Source organism: Stegastes partitus, unplaced genomic scaffold (genome assembly GCF_000690725.1).
Source record: "Stegastes partitus isolate 25-593 unplaced genomic scaffold, Stegastes_partitus-1.0.2 Scaffold120, whole genome shotgun sequence".
Classification (NCBI taxonomy): domain Eukaryota; kingdom Metazoa; phylum Chordata; class Actinopteri; family Pomacentridae; genus Stegastes; species Stegastes partitus.
In genome coordinates this window covers 194639-210597 of record NW_007577851.1, presented here as the reverse complement: position 1 = coordinate 210597, position 15959 = coordinate 194639, and the positions used below count along the sequence as shown (strand labels likewise).

Here is a 15959-nt window from a genome sequence, read left to right as displayed (position 1 = left end):
CATTCAAAGCTTGAGACACAGAAACAGCCTGTTTAAACCCAGGGGTTATACAGTTAGAGTAAAACGAACCATCTTTGCAGTATTTTGAGCTGAAAAAAAAAAATGAAAGACACATTCTGAGGACATGAGAGACTTTTCTTATTGGCTGGAAAGAGGGAGCAATAGGGGACCTTCAAGTAATGTTTTAAATGCAGGACGGAAAATAGAGTTTTGCTGTACTGCAGGTTTTACTTAACTAAATGATCTAAATACTAAAAATGCTATCGAAGAAGACTGAAAATGCTTGAAGAAGTGAGCAGCTACCTCCTGAAACAGTACACCTCCACACCAACATGCACACACACTCACACAAACACACACTCTCCTTCTGCAGCCATAGTATTTTTGCTGAGCAGAAGCAATGACGTTCTCAGAGGAGCCCCTGAAGCTGCCGAGCACAGCAGGAGATTATTAGGATCCTTTTTGCTGCTGTTGCTTCTTCTTGTTTCACTCCCATTTTGGTGCGGTGCCCCATTTGTATTGAACAGAGGAGCAGGCACAAAGATGTTTTAGGGCTACTTGGGCATGTCAGCATCATCCACTGCACTAAATCTCTGGTGAAAGCACCTGTCAGATGTGTACAGACACTATACTACTCATAAAGCCAACAGGCTGTGGTTTTCAATCCCAGCGGCTGCCATCTAGTGTTCATTCATGGGAAGTTATTTAGTTGAATAAAAGATAAAAAAAATGTTAAGGAAAAGAAAGTTCAGCTAAGAGGAGTTTTGTAACTTTATGTCATCACAGCAATCATGATCAGACAAATCCTCAGTCGTAGGATAATCATGTGGGTGCAAAATAGTGCTGGGTTTTTAGATATTTCTCAAAACTTTCTCTGCCAACAACGAAACACAAAATACTTCAGTTTCAGAGAATATTGAAAATCATCAAATTCCGAGATAGATTATCCATTTAAACCAAAGCTGTTCATGTGTTCACCTCTTACATTAGCACATATATACACAGACAGACACAGGATTGACTGTTAATGTTATATAAACATTTATTCTCTGTACAGTTGTAAGGAATCAATGAGAAATCAATATTATCAATTACTGATATAAAAATACCTTTGCTGCACCATGATCACTCCACACCCGTACTTACAGTAAGTAGCAAAAGAACATCGTATGTGTGTCGTGAACATTTGTAAAATAAAAATAACAATATGAGCGTGCAAACGTGACATCTATTAGGTATGAAAAACGAAGTGTCACTTATACAAAAAGACATACAGTGTGTGGTATACTGGCATATTTTTTTTCAATAATATTCTCTACAAAAAATATCAGTGATAATCTCTTTTTTTTTAAATCTCATCTTCTAGCTATCATTGATGATTGTGTGCAAATTTTAAAACTTAAACAACATCTGGCTTCTGTGTTTAAAGAAATCCCGTAGACCTATGAGGAGAAGGAAACTGACAAGTCTTTGGAGTGAATCATCTTTTCACATATTTGGCTTCATGTGTAAAAATCAAGTACTATGACCTTCGTGTACAATGTTGTGTCAGCAGTATGTGTTGCTGTCAAAAAGGCTTTTCATACAGCGGATTCCCTTTTAGCCAGCCGCTCACGTCATAGAGTCCAGAGAGGCAGCAGCGGGACTCTTTGCAGAAGCAGTATGACACGTTATCTTTCAGTGTTTAACACAGTGTAAAAGTGTGCAGCAGATGCAGATATGCCTCCAACATTTCCATGTCTTGCTTGATCAATGTTAGTAAATGTTGGTGTCACAGGCAGCTTTTTACAACGTGATTGAGCTTGGCTTTATAAACATCCACTCCTAGCGGTTTTTTCAGGACTTGTTTTAATTGGCAGCCACCTCTGGTCTTTCATCTGGCAGTCAAAAAGTCTTACTCACTCAAGAGGTCCAACAGGTGAGACTCTGAAACAGGTAGTTCTTCCGACAAGGAACGAAGAAGCTGCTTTTACATGCAGGTTAACTGTGAGCGCAGAGTGCAGAAATCTTATACAGTTTTTTTTTTTGACATCTTCTGTTAATCTTTTCGAGGTTTAGTGGCCGGCCACAGGTCACTTGATGTTGATAGGCTGGTAATGACCATGTGAGATGAGTTTTTCTGATTGGTTGACCTGAGCCTCACATGGCGTGGTTGTCCCAGCAGTGTGACTGTGTCTCAGCTGAGGTGGAGGTTAGGACGGTCCCACCGAGGGCTGCAGCTATAGATGGCTGTGCACTGAAGGGCGGACACATGCACACACAGGACACACAGGACGGAGAGAAAAAAAGTAGACTGTCACTGCATAGTCTCAAACTTTGAAAGAGGAGATGGCCAGAGAGAAAAGTTTTCAACTAGAATGTATTAGAACTTCAATGTCTGAAATTAGTTTTTTTTTAATCACAGGGTGAACTTAAAAACTAAGCAAAACATGCAAGATAAAAGAAAAACATTTAACCTAATAATGCTACAAACATGCTGCTGCAATCAATCAGTCGTAATAATTATGACATCTAGTACATCAACACGCAAACAAACACAAAGATGCACATAACTTACCATTCAAATCTTGGCCACTGTGATGAAGGTTTTTACTGAGGATTTGCTGTATTTTCATGGAGACACAAAGAGATAAATGTAAAACACGTAAGACGTATTTGATAATAATAATAAATATCTCAGGACAAAGGGGTGTCTAACATTGCAGAACTTACTTGTTGATCTAAGCCACTGTGAGGGTTGTTGTCATCAGGACACTGTGACTCAGAGTTGATCTGTTCTGACTGAGGTCCTGTACATGGTGTGGACGCTGTTGGAGCAGAGACCATTAGATCCCAGTGTCTGGACACTGATGTGGACTGGGACGCTCAGGTCAACATTCTCCAAAATACACTGGACAGAGAAAAACAAGATTTAGAATACATGTACTGGTTTGGGTATTTTTTCGTAATGATAACAAGATGTAATAATATTCAGCTATGAAATGTCGAGGAGGTCAGATACCTTGGTGCATGCTGAGCTCATGACAGATTTGTGAAAGTCTCCATCTACAAACACCTGACAAGAAATAAGTTCAAGAAGAGCACAACATTTTACAGTGCAATAAAGCAATACATAAGAAGATAAGAAGTAAATCTTCCAAAAATAAAAGTCAGTATGTGTGTTCTGCATACCCTGTATCCGTACACAAATGTGCCGTTACTGCAGCCCAGCTCGTCGAGGGGCGGCCTCTCCCAGCCGATCATCAGGCTGCTCTGGCCCACTGTTTTAATGACCTCGAGTGAGCGAACCTCGGCTGGAGCCTCTGGACGAGATTAGCCAAAGAAAGATGAAGAACAATTATAGCTTCTACTTGTGTTCTTTTTTTTTTTCTTTGTGAAATGACATGATACTTTATTACTCACTTAAAATTCTTCCACAACAAACACAAAAGGACCGAGTACATTCAGAACTTACAAATGAACCCAAGTGAGTTCTTTTAACCATATTTGGTGTTTGATATGGGTTTTTTCAGAATATTTTCTTGAATGGAATATCCATCTCCTAAGTCATCGCAAAATCTATATAAATCGACAAATATGCAAATATTTTTCATTTGAAAAGTTTAAATATTGGGCACAAAATGCCTCCTACAATCCTCAACAAGAATCCTAAATGGACTTACTTTACTTGCCACTTGATTGGCTTGTTATGATGTCACAGATCCTGTTTGCAGGTACATGTGATAAACTCTAATGTCAAACTCTCAACACACATCATTCTGCAGAGAGGGTAAACGTGAAACAAGTACCCAAAAGGCATTTTTGTGTGGAGAGGAGCTTTTAAAGTTAACAGTATGTACTGCAGTGTGTTATAGGGGCAATAAACAGGGCAACAAGACTGGAATGTGCTGTAACATTTTTCAATATGTGAGACAGAAATAGAGAACAGCCCATATCTAGACGGAGTGTGATTACATTGCAGCAGCACACAAAAAAACAAAAACTAATATTCTAAATATTGCAACATCATGCACAGAAGCTACAACGATAAACAAATATGGTTTTATTGTACATTTTAGCTTTTTATAAAAGAGACATTTCTTCTCCCGGAACTTTAAATAAGAATGTGTTTTACCTTTGTGTAAACAAACCCAGACATTTAATATCCACGTTACCTGGTTTAGGTCTTGCCGGTTTAGTCTTTTCTGGAAGAGGAGTGAACTTTCTGGCAGACTTGTTGGATCTCTCAGTAGAGCAATGAGCAGACTGAGTGCAGGATGTAGTGAATGCAAAGCTATCATATGCAGGGGCAGCACCATCCATTTTAGAATTCATGTTAAAAATATTAACCTTAGGGGCAGTTGATATGCTTGGGGCAGTTGTGTCTGGGGCAGTGGTTTTAGGATTAGTGGCATTAGAGTCAAAGGTAGTGGTCTTCAGAGTTGGCGGAGTAGAAGCTGTATGTGCAACAACAGACACATCAGGTATAGCAGTGATTTTCTTTGTCAGTTTTGGAGATATTGCGATATTAGTTTCACTGCTTGATGTCGATTCAACTTTGTTTGGTGCCACGGTGGAAAAAGGTAAGTTAGAAGAGCTAGAAAGAGCGGACGTTGTTGTTTTAAATGTGTCCGCTTTAAGGCGATGGTTTGTACACATGCTAGGACTGAACGTCGCATTTGCAGATCTGGATGCAACTGCATTAAAAAGTGCTGACGACTTACAAGTGGCAACATTTGTAGTTGGTACTACTAGAGTGTGTTTAGCTTGGTGCGAAGCAGTGGTGAATGGGAGAGAGTTGGCATGTGGAAAAGTGAAACTGAGGTTCTGTTTGTGTGTCTGGAAGGCTGGTTTCAGGTCTGCTGGAGCTGAGAGTGACAGACTCCGCCTGGGCTGCTGTCTTCTTCCTCGGCTCTCTGGAGTCTTGGAAAAAGACAAACAGATTTGTACTAACAGAAACATGTGCCTTGTGTGGAAACCTTTAACCTGGGACATTTCTGAACGCAGAACACAGTTTATAGTTCAATTCAGAACTTAGCAGAAAGTAACGTTAACGTTTTGCAGAATTTGACAATATCCTTTCTCTGTGTTACTGAATATTCCAAAATCGTCCGCGTACCTGATAGCTGCTCATCAGAGTCTTCTGCAGTTGCTCGTGCAGGTTGAGGATCTTCTCAGGGCTACTCAGCCTCCTGCTCGGACTGACTCGGGTGCTGGAGGAGGGAGGGATGGGACTCATTGAGGATTCATTCAAACTGGTCAGATCTGGGGAGGACTTCGCTATAATGTCTGCATGATGGACTCCAAATTTCTCTGGTCGAATGGTTGCTTGGATTGGTCCAATGGCAGAAGAAGACAGCTGTGGTCGGGTTGGAAAAAAGACTCTTAGATTTTTCAAGTTTAAAGTACAAATGATCAAAGGGGTATTTTGAATTTTAAAAGCTGGCATCGTGACAATAAATTAACTCTGAATAAAATAGTTGCAGTAATAGTGCATTTCTTTTAAAATGTCACATCTACGATATTTGAATTAAGATTTGTTTGTGTTGTATCACCTGTACTTTTCTGGTGATCAGGCTCTCTTTAACTGGAACAACAGGTGACGATGACATCTGGACACTGGCATGCTCTTGCACAGGTGAGGTTGGCACAGGTGAGTTGGCATTTTTCTTAAGTGCTCCTGCAGGTTGGACTTCACTGCTGCAGCCTTGAGGATCGGTTGAAGATTCAGTATTAACTATGGAAATGTGTTTTTCACTTTTGCTGCCTTGCACTGCAGATTCAGGTGTGACTCCACTTTGTTGTTGCCTGCTTGCAGAGGTGGAAACAACCAGGCAGGTCTGATCAGGTGTGTATCCACTGATGTGGTCTTGGAATTTTGAAATAAACTCTGGTATGAAGCCAATACAGTACTCTCGGGCCTTAATGTTGCTTCCTGGTGTAAATGCTGCAGTGTAGTCGTGCAGAGCCGCATCACTGAGCAGATGCTCAACCTGCTGTGTGAGCTCGGGGTCCACACATCCTTGTCTGTGCATGGCCTTCATCATCTGAACTAACAAGCTGTTCCTCTCCTGACACTTCACCACCAGGCAGGACAGCTTAGCCTGTGGTTAGACAAAACGGCTGTCAGTCAACATCAACCACTAAAAGCACTTCAGTGGACACACTGACAATCCTGCACAACAGTGAACAGCAGGCATGGTAAAAGAGTATAAATATATTCTTTGTTTCCTCACCTTTAAAGGAGCTATATCCAGACCTGCCTGGCTTCTCTGTTTAAGGAGTGCATCATACTACAAAATAAAATTAAACACATTTCAACACAACTTTAAGATGCAAGTGAAGACAGAACAAACTGAAAATTCTGACTGGTTTCCCACCTTTGATCTGATGTCATTGTAACGTGCCCTGAGTGAGACAAGAACAGCGCTCAGATCATCCCTGTTGCCCTGCCCTCTTTTCAGAGCTATATACTCTGAGTTCAGCTCCTCTAGAGCGACAGTCTGTGGGGTTTTACACACACAAACGCATGCACACACACACACACACAAACACACACACACACACAGAGGATTTATGATTAAAACTGTCTCTCAAAAAACTGAAGAAAAATGATACTCAGAACCTTCAGTGCAGCTACAATATGTGAGTATGCAGTCGACTATGATTGCTCCACAATAGATCATGATGTCAACCTTATGTCAACAGTTCATGGTTAAAGCTTGTTAGTTTGATATATGTAGTGACTTCAAACATTTTATGATATAAAACAAATCAAAAAACTGAATATTTGTCATTCTTACCTTAGCTTTGAGCTGAGCTGTGAGGATGTTGTATTGCTCCTCTATCTGTGCCTTAAGTGACAGAGCATCAGTCTTCTCCCTGAGCAGGCCTGCCAGTTTGCTCTGCAGCTCCTTCACCTGCAGCAGACACAGTTACTGTAACAGATCGACTGTGTCTCACGTGGCTTCACACATGGAGGGAAAGCTATTGAACAACACTGTAGGGAGTCTAAATGATAATGATCCAAACATTTGTAAATTGCATTTGCATGAGTTGATGGCTAATTGAAAATGTAATGTTTAATGCATTGTTCCTGCGTTTGGCAGATTTTTCTGTATTATAGCCATTTCAGAATTATTCAACCCCTGCCTAATATTGCTGTTTTTTGATCACTTCCCTGTGTGTATGGCTACCCAACTGTGAGAAACAAAATTAAGCTTTTGGAAGCTCTTGCAATGCTAAATGTGTTTTGGCTGTGATACAGATATAAATCCCATATGTACAGGTGTTCAAGCTGAGGAGCAAAAATAGCAACGAAAAAGAAGTTGTCTTGAAAGCTAAATGAAGAAATAACTCCATTACGCCAAAACGGCAATGTTTGTTTTGTTTTTTTTTTAAAAAGACATTTCCAAGACACTTATAGTTCTGAAAAACAGACCTTTAATAGGAAGTGTAAAACTCATGGTAGAGCAGAAAATCTTCTTGAGTGTGAAAGAAAGAGCAACATTTTCCAAGTGAAATGTGACATTTGAAAACAGCAGATGAGGAAAACCCTCTGTATTACTGCCAAAGAGTTGCAGGAGGACCTGATGAGGGCAAAATTGTCCCTGCAGACTATAAGAAATGGCTGAAAAAGCAAGGAGGTCATGCCAGGAAATGTCATCACACTCCAATCCTGACCAAAAGGGAACATAACAGTTGACTTTAGAAGTGGATCAGCCTGTAGAGCTCTGGGAGTTTGTTTTATGGAGTGACTAAGCTCAACTGGAACTGTTTGACCTCTGGACTAGCAGTATGTTTGGTATAAGAAGAGTAAAGTCTGTTTAAAAAGCACACAATTCCAACAATCACGCACGGAGGTTGGTCTATCCTGTGATGGGGGAGTTTCGCTGAACCATATTCTAACAATGTGGTACCCAAAGTGTGTACCTGTAAATGTAAGTTTGGAAATCATCGAATTTTCCAACAGGTCAAGAATTAGTCAAAGTAAAGAAAAGTCTTGTTTAGGAATCATTCCTTAAGTGTCCATCTCAGTCCCTGGACTTCTCTTTGGTCCTTTTTTACTAGTAGTAATTCATATAAGCATTATTAAACTATTTTGACTGTTTACCAAGGCTGCTGTAGTTGTATTCAATTTCATTTGCTTCACCAGAACATCTTGCGGGTTCAGTGGGTTTTGGTTGAAGCTGTACATCTAATTAAATACCTGTATTGTAAGGTTGTCATTTTCCATCCTGGTTTCTTCCATCTGACTGCCTGCATCTGTCAGCCTCATCACCTCTTCAGCTGCTCGGGTTGCCTTTCTCTCTGCCTCCTCCCTTCTGGTTTCTGACTGACACAATTCGCTGCGCAATCTCTTGGTCTGAACATGTACAAAAAAAGAAGTGAAGTTAGTGAAGTTTTTAATGATACATCATGGCCTTTTCGATACAAAATGGCAAGCAGTAATAAACACCAGTACTTAAATCAGAACATTTTCTACTAAATAATGACTATATATGATATGCAGCGAAAACTACAATACCTCCATGGCTACAGTTATAAAACAGAAGTTGTCTAAACTTACCTCTACATGGCTCTTGTCCAGTTCCTCTTGTGACCACTTGAATTCTGCTCCTATAGCTTCAATCTCTCTCTTCAAATCGCTTTGCTCCTGTTATCCATCAAAACCATTTGGTGTTAGTAAACAGTAATGATGTTTTATAATGAGCCATGAAGCTTAAATAATATATAAAATAATAGACACTGACATCATGCACAAATGTATAAATCCCATCAAAGTTGATACCTGTATAAAGCTTCCTATGTGGTTATTAGTCTGACATCTTTGTGTAGCATAGTCTCCTGACCCAGCAAGAGTCTCGGGATTCTTCGTCATGCCGGCGCTACCTGGATTCAAAAAATGCTGCTTCTGATTCCTCTCCTCTGTTTGCAGACCGTTTCTCTCCTCTCTCAGTCCTTGGATTACGAGCATTAACTGCTTTTCCTCTTTTTTCAAGCAGCTGACTGAATGTTCAACTCTCCCCTTTTCTTCTTCCAAACTGCAAACAGATTTTATCATCCTCTCACGGTCTTCTTTTAAAGTGTGAGATAATTGTTCCTGGTCTCTCTGTTCCTTCAGACACTTGAGGGAATTGGTTAGTTTGTCTCTCTCTTGTTTCAAATAAAGCACTGCCTGGCTTACCTGGTCACTCTCTGTCTGTAAACTTTGCAGCGACTGCATGATTTGATCTCTCTCTTCTTTTCCACTTGAAAGAGATTCCATTATTGCCTCCTTATTTCTTTCAAGAGCAGATAAAGACTTTGTTAGCTGCTCTTTCTCCTCTTTTAAGCCACTCATGGATCTTATAAACTGGTCTTTCTCATCTTTCAGCCCACAGACTGTCCTGCTCAGCTGCTCTTTCTCTTGCTTAAGGCCAGCCAGACACTGAGAGATGCAGTCTTTCTCTTCTTTCAGTCCCCAAATTGTACGAGTTAATTGTTGTTTCTCTTCTGTTTGTGTTTGGACTGACAGACATGCCTCTCTTTGCTGCTCTCTGAGAGAATTTATTGATCCACTCAGTTCTTCTTGTTCTGTTTTGAGGCTCTGGACTGAGTTAGTTAGATGGGCCACTTGATCTGTCAGTGAAGTCACATGCAGACTATTCTGTGAGCTGTTCTGTAATGAATCACTCTTATTATTATGTGGACAAACAGATGCAGCAGATGTGGGCAAAGTGTACATATCTTGAATAAACGTCGACTGTTCTTCTCCTTTTAGCACACTTTCAACTAAACTGTTGACACATTCTTCTTGGTTGTTCTGTATGGAACTTCCTGATACTGCAGCTCTACATTCACTACACTGCTGCTTATGACCCTGTGACTCCTCCTCATGCTCTTTACTTTCCACTAACTTTTGCTGCAGCTCCATAATGGTATTCAGATCGTCCTCAGTCTTCTTGGTGAGTTCTGAGATCAGACACCCTTGTTCCTGGTTCTCCTGATCCAGCCGGACAGCATCCTCCTCTAGTCTGGAGACGAGTTCTCTCAGCTGGGTTTGCTGTTTCATGATCTCCTCCTCTCTGAGCTCAATGTGAGCCAACAGCTCCTGGATCCGATCTGCCAGGGCCCGGTTTTCCCGATTAAGGGCTTGGACGAGATCACCCTGGTCGAGGGCGAGAATGGTGTCGTCTTGGGTAGGAGCTGATTGGAGGTGATCAGCTCTATCATTGGTGGATGGAGTGCTGATCTGTACAGAGAGGTATGAGTAGTGATTTAGAACAAACCTTCTTTAAACTTTGAAAACATCTGAGAGTATTTTAGCACCCATGATGTACCTTTTCTTTTGAAGATTCTTGCTCTGTCTCCCTCTGCGGCTCCTCTACTTTTTTCCTGAGTTGTAATTTCAGTCGAGCGTTCTCCTGAGCCATCACCTGCAGCTGATCCTGCGCATGCTGCAGGGCAACCTCCAGGTTGTCATGTTGCTCTTGAAGAACTTGAAGATCTTCCCCGAACCCCAAGCTCCTGTACGCTTCCCTTAGGGCATCAGATTCCTCGCTGGGGCTTTCTTCCAAGTTTAGGATCCCTTTAGTGCACCAGTTCCCCACTTTAAACTCACCTAATGACTCTGTCGTCAAGGAAACTGACTCAAAGCTGTTGTCAGATATGGCACCAACGTGGTGAAATAGGTTGAGGGGAACAGTTTTAGGTGGAGTTTTTGATTTGGCTGATGAGGGGTGATCCTGTGTGTTGGTTTGTGTGCTCTCTGCTGCAGCCTGGTGGTGAACAGAAAGAACTGGAGACGAATGTGGCTCTCCTATTCCCTCATCTGAGGTCGGCTTGACCTGCACAAAGAGACAAAGGTTGATAATAGTTTAACATATGAAAATGACAGGCCTTCTTGTTACACAGTGTAATCCTAATTTATGTCCCAGCTATTGTGAAATACTGATATTTAGAGAAACTTGTATTAGCGTTAACAATAAGTTAGGTGGTTATGTAACACTAAATCCCAGCAAAAGAGCTTTCTTTGGGAGAATTTACCCTTCTCATTTTGTAATACATTCTCAATCATAAACCAGAAGAAATCTACAACACTAAGCTGATACTTAACACTGGATCAAATATTTATTGATTCCTTTAGTTGTTTTTACACACCATTATTAGCCCGTCTGAAGTGAAAATCAGGTGATACTGAATCCCAGAAAACTAGTGACTACATTTTAAAATAATGATGTGTCCCACATCAATTAACCAAAAAGCTTTTGTCTTGGAGTTCAGAAACAGAAAAGCAGTAATTGGTCACTTTTCAAACATGTATAAGCCACTAACAAACCTCATGATTTATATATAACATTTTTATGCCATCCATACACATAACAGTACTAAAACAAATGTTTGTCAATTTAGTTTGATGCTGCAGCAACATTACTTTTAAACCACACATAGAACAACTGGGACAGAATCTGAAAGCAAAAACTGGCTGCTTGTTACATCATAATAGGGCATGTTTTCTCTTGAGGAGAGGAAAACGGTTGTGCAATCAACCGTCATGTCTGTCCTCGACTTGTGAAATATCCTGTACTCTCATGCTGCTCATTTCACCCTAACACACCTTGATGCAGTTCACTTCTGTGCCCTGATTTTTATTACAGGAGGTAAATATTGTTCTCACTGTGTACTATATGAAAAAGTAGGTTGGCCCTCAAAGGTAAATGGAGCTACATACTATGATTTGTAGTTTATTAATGTCTCCTACTAAATCAGCATGACAACACGATACTTTATCTCTTCTCAAAGTTGAAACTACACTTCTTCATTTTTAGGATTGGTTAACTTTTAATGTCCTACAAGTAAATGCTGAACTTGGGAGGAGTGGTGTCGAGTATGTTGAATCACATAACTGGAATAAACTGCAAGAGACAATAAAACAGCGAAATCTCATTACTTGTGATGAAATTAATTTTAGACCTTTCTATGGAGGTCACTGAGTGTTTATGTTCTGTTTTATCTGTTTTACTTCTTATTCTGTACTCAGATCTTTTTTCCAAAAAAGATCTTAACTGCAATGAAACTGCCTGAATAAATGATGGTTATAATAATAATATCAGCAACTGTGTCTTACACACCTCTCCCAAGCTCCCTGATGACGAGTGTCCCGTGGTAGTCATATATGAGAGAGCGTTGAAGGGCAAAGAACAAACAGCAGGACTGCAACTACGCGAGATGGTCCCAGGGTTCAGGCATGTGGCCTTAGGGGTTGTGGATGGCTGACTAGGTGCTTGGTTAGCTGCATCCCTGAGGATCTGCTGGACTCTTTGGTTCTCCTCTCTCAGTTCTTCAACCTCCTCCATGAGGGAGCTTTCAGACAGTTTTAGCCGGTGCTCCTCTGCCTTCATCTCCTCCACTTTACAGCTCAGGAAGTGGTTGTTCTCTTGGGCCTCCTGGAGCTGCTCCATTAGCCCCCTCTGCTCAGTCATCTTATGCTCCTCTCTCTCCAGCAGCACCCTCAGATCCTCCTGCAGGCTGATAATGAAGCCTTGCAGTCTGGCCTCATTTGTTGTCTGTTTAATGTCTTTGTTTCTTCCTCCTTCAGCATCTTTCTCTGTCGTTCCCTCATCCCCCTCTCGCCTTTCTTCTCTCTCAGTTGCCACACTTGGCAGCCATTGCTTCCTCCTCTCCTCCTTTTTCTCCTCTTCTCCTTCCCCTTCTCCTCTCATGGAGGGCAATCTGTCGCGCTCATCTAAGTGTGCTACAGTCCCAGCAGTAATTCTGACTGCTCTGATTGATGCCATGCCAGTGGCAGCACTCACAGTCATGTCAAGTAGCTGCTTCTCTAAAGTGTAGATCCGATTCTGTAGGCTCTGCTCTTTGTCCCGGGCCAGGCTGAGCTTGTGTTGGAGTTGGGTTTTAAAGTTTGCAAAATATTGGGATTGACGAGTCATCTCCTCCTCTTTGGCCTTCAGTTGTCTCTGACAGCGCTGCAATCGATCCCTCCATACTCGCTCTCCTCGCTCCTTCTCCTGAGTCTGAATGGGAGGAAAAAAGGAAACGGAGAACGATGGAGATAGAGAGAAAATATTACCACAGTAAAGTCTGAAATACTCCTAAATTATTCCCGGCACCTTGACTTAAAGCTTGCATTACAACATGTTGTCGCTAAGTCATCTCCTGACCTATACTAGTTACTGTGTTAGTGTTATATTTGTATTAACAATAGCTTTTATGTTTGTTCCTTTATTTTGCTGTACATGAGTAAACAAACAACTTCTTTCAATTACTTAAAGATATCAAATTAATTTGCATTACTGACTTGTATGCTTCTAATAACCAGTGAAGTTGTAGTTTACATCAATGTATATTCCCATTTTTATAGTAAATGTGGTGAAGACTTTGAAGGACTTTTACAAGTGGACACCCAGATTAGCGTTACCAATTCAATATCTGACCAAGTGTGAAAAATGGTCACAGTCTCCCCCACTGTTCCTGATTTATGGTGTTAAACAACAGCAAGAAAATATTTTTGCAGAAGAATACTATGTCACAGTAAAGTTAAGCTTTGACCTGTTAGATAAAAAAAAATGTCATCATTTCATCACAGTAGACATGACATGTTGTCATTATTATGAATTCTTGAATTATGGCCAAAAACATGTTTTGTGAGGTCACAGTGACTTTCGACCACCAAAATACAATCCATTTATCATTGAGTCCAAGTGAACATTTGTGCCAAATTTTAAAAAATAAATAAATCCTTCAAGGCATTCAAGATATTACGTGGATTATGCTGGCTACTGACTAAGTCTAATTAAACTAAATTTACTTAAGCGTAGGTGAAATGACATAAAGCCTTTGTGTAGAAAACACTAACTGCCACAGTAGTGGGTCATAATGAGTCGAATGTGCTGTATTCTTTCAGCATTTTTCTCCTCCAGATAAAATATTTGGGCACTGTTTTGATGAATGGCAACATATAATTGGAGGTGGCTTGTTAGTTATTTTGAAAACACTTCAAATTTACATATTAAAGTGCATTTTGCAAAATCTCTTTCATAGCAAAAAATGCTCCTGTGCAGTCCACCTTATAAACCCAGCCTTCTAAATTACGTTATTTCAGAGTTGAAGTCACTCCCCATTATTTTGTCCATCCTTTATACACTGCACAAACGTTTTGTTCATATCTGCAGTAGGTATGACCTGTGTGAACTCAGTCATACATCATCTTCCAAAATTCACAAGCTCTCAACTGTTGGCATTGGTGTACAAATGGTACATCAATGCCCACTGAAGCCCTCAGAAAACCAAAGCACTTACCATGTTCCTGACCTCCTCCCTGAGCAGATGGAGTCTCTGGTCAAGCCTCTGGGAGTGTTGCATGCTGGGGAGCTGGGAGGCAGACGCTAGCTGATATAGCTGTAGCAGCAAGCTCCTCTCAGACCTCTCTAACTCTCTGATCCTGACACAGCAGCACAGCAAAACAAGCTTGCATTACGTCATCTTAATAACTTCAACTAAATTTTCATAGCAACAGGAAATAAGCTTGATTCCGTTTTACCTCCAAACATGAAGAAAGATGCAGCTAAATGCTCCTGTAGCAAGCATGCAAGTGTGCAGGGCAGTCAGGTGCATGTGATACGTGATATCACCTTGGCTAAAAGTGAGTATATAGTAGCAGGTGTGTGGGTGTGTGTCACTGGATCCCCCGTGTCTCTCACCTGCTCCTCAGATAGCTGTCAGGCTGGATGACTGAACCTGCTTTCTGCTCCAGGACCTCCAATCTATTGCACAGAACCCGCAGGTCCGGTTCAGCTCCTACAGAGTCTGTTACCATGGCAAACGGAGTGCTTCCGGTACCCGCCGCATCTGGTGAGGTCGTGTGATCTTCCATTGGTCAGTCTGTGCCCACTAAGTGACTTTTACCTGTGGCACAAGAAGGAGACTTACACATTTTTTCTACACTTGTTTGAGCTGCTTGTTTTTGCTAATCCATGTGATAAACACAAACACATATAAAGATACATACACTTAAGATACAGTCATCTATTATTCACCACGTCAACAGCTTGGTAGCAAGTTGTTGGGCACAGGTATCTCTCAGGTTACCCCACCTCCTAATCACCCTCTCCCCTTTGCACTACACAAACCCTCCCAACTCAAAATCTCACAGGTTAATTTCACATTCTCATGTCTCTCTCAAAACAACACTCACATGCCTGTGAACAGTTTTTGTTGCAGAAATCACTAGCCTCGTGCTTGTTTGATGTTTAGAGATGTGGTTAAGTGACTGTTGTTTTGAGGAAGACATGAAAAAATGTGAACCTATCCTTTAAGCTCAGCAAAAATACATGAGTCAGTACAAAAGTCAATGTATAACTGGTTCACAATTGTAGAATCTGAAAATCATTAATTTACAGATTTTGTGATGTATTCTTGGAAATTAAAAGCAGCAAAATTCACACGGTCTTAAAACAGTTTGCTGTAAAAGATAAACTTAAATAATAACCTGATTTTGTTTTTCCGCTGATTGCAGATTCGTCCTCTCATCACAACCAGCTTCTGGTAAGTTCAGCTTCTGCTCTGTGAACTTTGTCGCTTTGTTGTTTCCTTAGAAACGGCACAGACGTTGGACTTTGCCAGAATCCTCCATATCCAGTTGGCAATCAGCTTGTTCACCCCCTCACTCAGCCCTGTACTTTCACTCTTCTTCTGTTCCCACCATCTCTCCTTTTCTATTGTCCTACTGGGCATTCCTTTAGCCGAGGATGTGGCTCTTCTCCTAAATCCTCTGATTCAGAGTTTTCTCGGTAAATCCATGTGTTTGCTTCTCACAGAGGAGTTAGGGTTTTTATGTTCCAGGTCCAAGAACCACTATAGTAGATGTTACTCATAAATAAATCTCACTTTGATCTCATGTATATCTGGTAATTTATTAAGATTTCAAATATGCTTGCATTCCAGGTAAGGGTTTTCTGCAAAAGTGCGCATTTATCAAAAAG

At 40.9% G+C, this 15959-nt stretch overlaps 1 protein-coding gene and 1 long non-coding RNA gene across 3 annotated transcripts; both read right to left on the bottom strand.

The window, feature by feature from the left end:
* Positions 1–1017: 1017 nt before the first annotated feature.
* Positions 1018–4288, bottom strand: LOC103354780 (uncharacterized). Of its 2 annotated transcripts, XR_520060.1 has the most exons (6): positions 4155–4288; positions 3172–3302; positions 3002–3055; positions 2713–2890; positions 2558–2603; positions 1018–2236 (listed from the first exon to the last, which is right to left on the bottom strand). It is a non-coding gene; the product is annotated as an uncharacterized LOC103354780 (long non-coding RNA). The 2 variants fall into 2 exon arrangements; XR_520059.1 differs by lacking the exon at positions 4155–4288 and having other exon boundaries at positions 3172–3572.
* A 42-nt stretch (positions 4289–4330) lies between these two features.
* Positions 4331–15691, bottom strand: LOC103354801 (putative leucine-rich repeat-containing protein DDB_G0290503). The gene is made up of 15 exons (XM_008278347.1): positions 15467–15691; positions 14679–14883; positions 14278–14419; positions 12093–12992; positions 10302–10808; positions 8771–10213; positions 8549–8635; positions 8189–8344; positions 6783–6899; positions 6360–6482; positions 6216–6272; positions 5535–6083; positions 5099–5338; positions 4427–4902; positions 4331–4364 (listed from the first exon to the last, which is right to left on the bottom strand). Exons 2-15 carry the CDS (start codon positions 14849–14851, stop codon positions 4331–4333), a joined length of 5004 nt encoding a protein of 1667 aa, XP_008276569.1. The 5' UTR covers positions 14852–14883; positions 15467–15691.
* Positions 15692–15959: the final 268 nt, after the last annotated feature.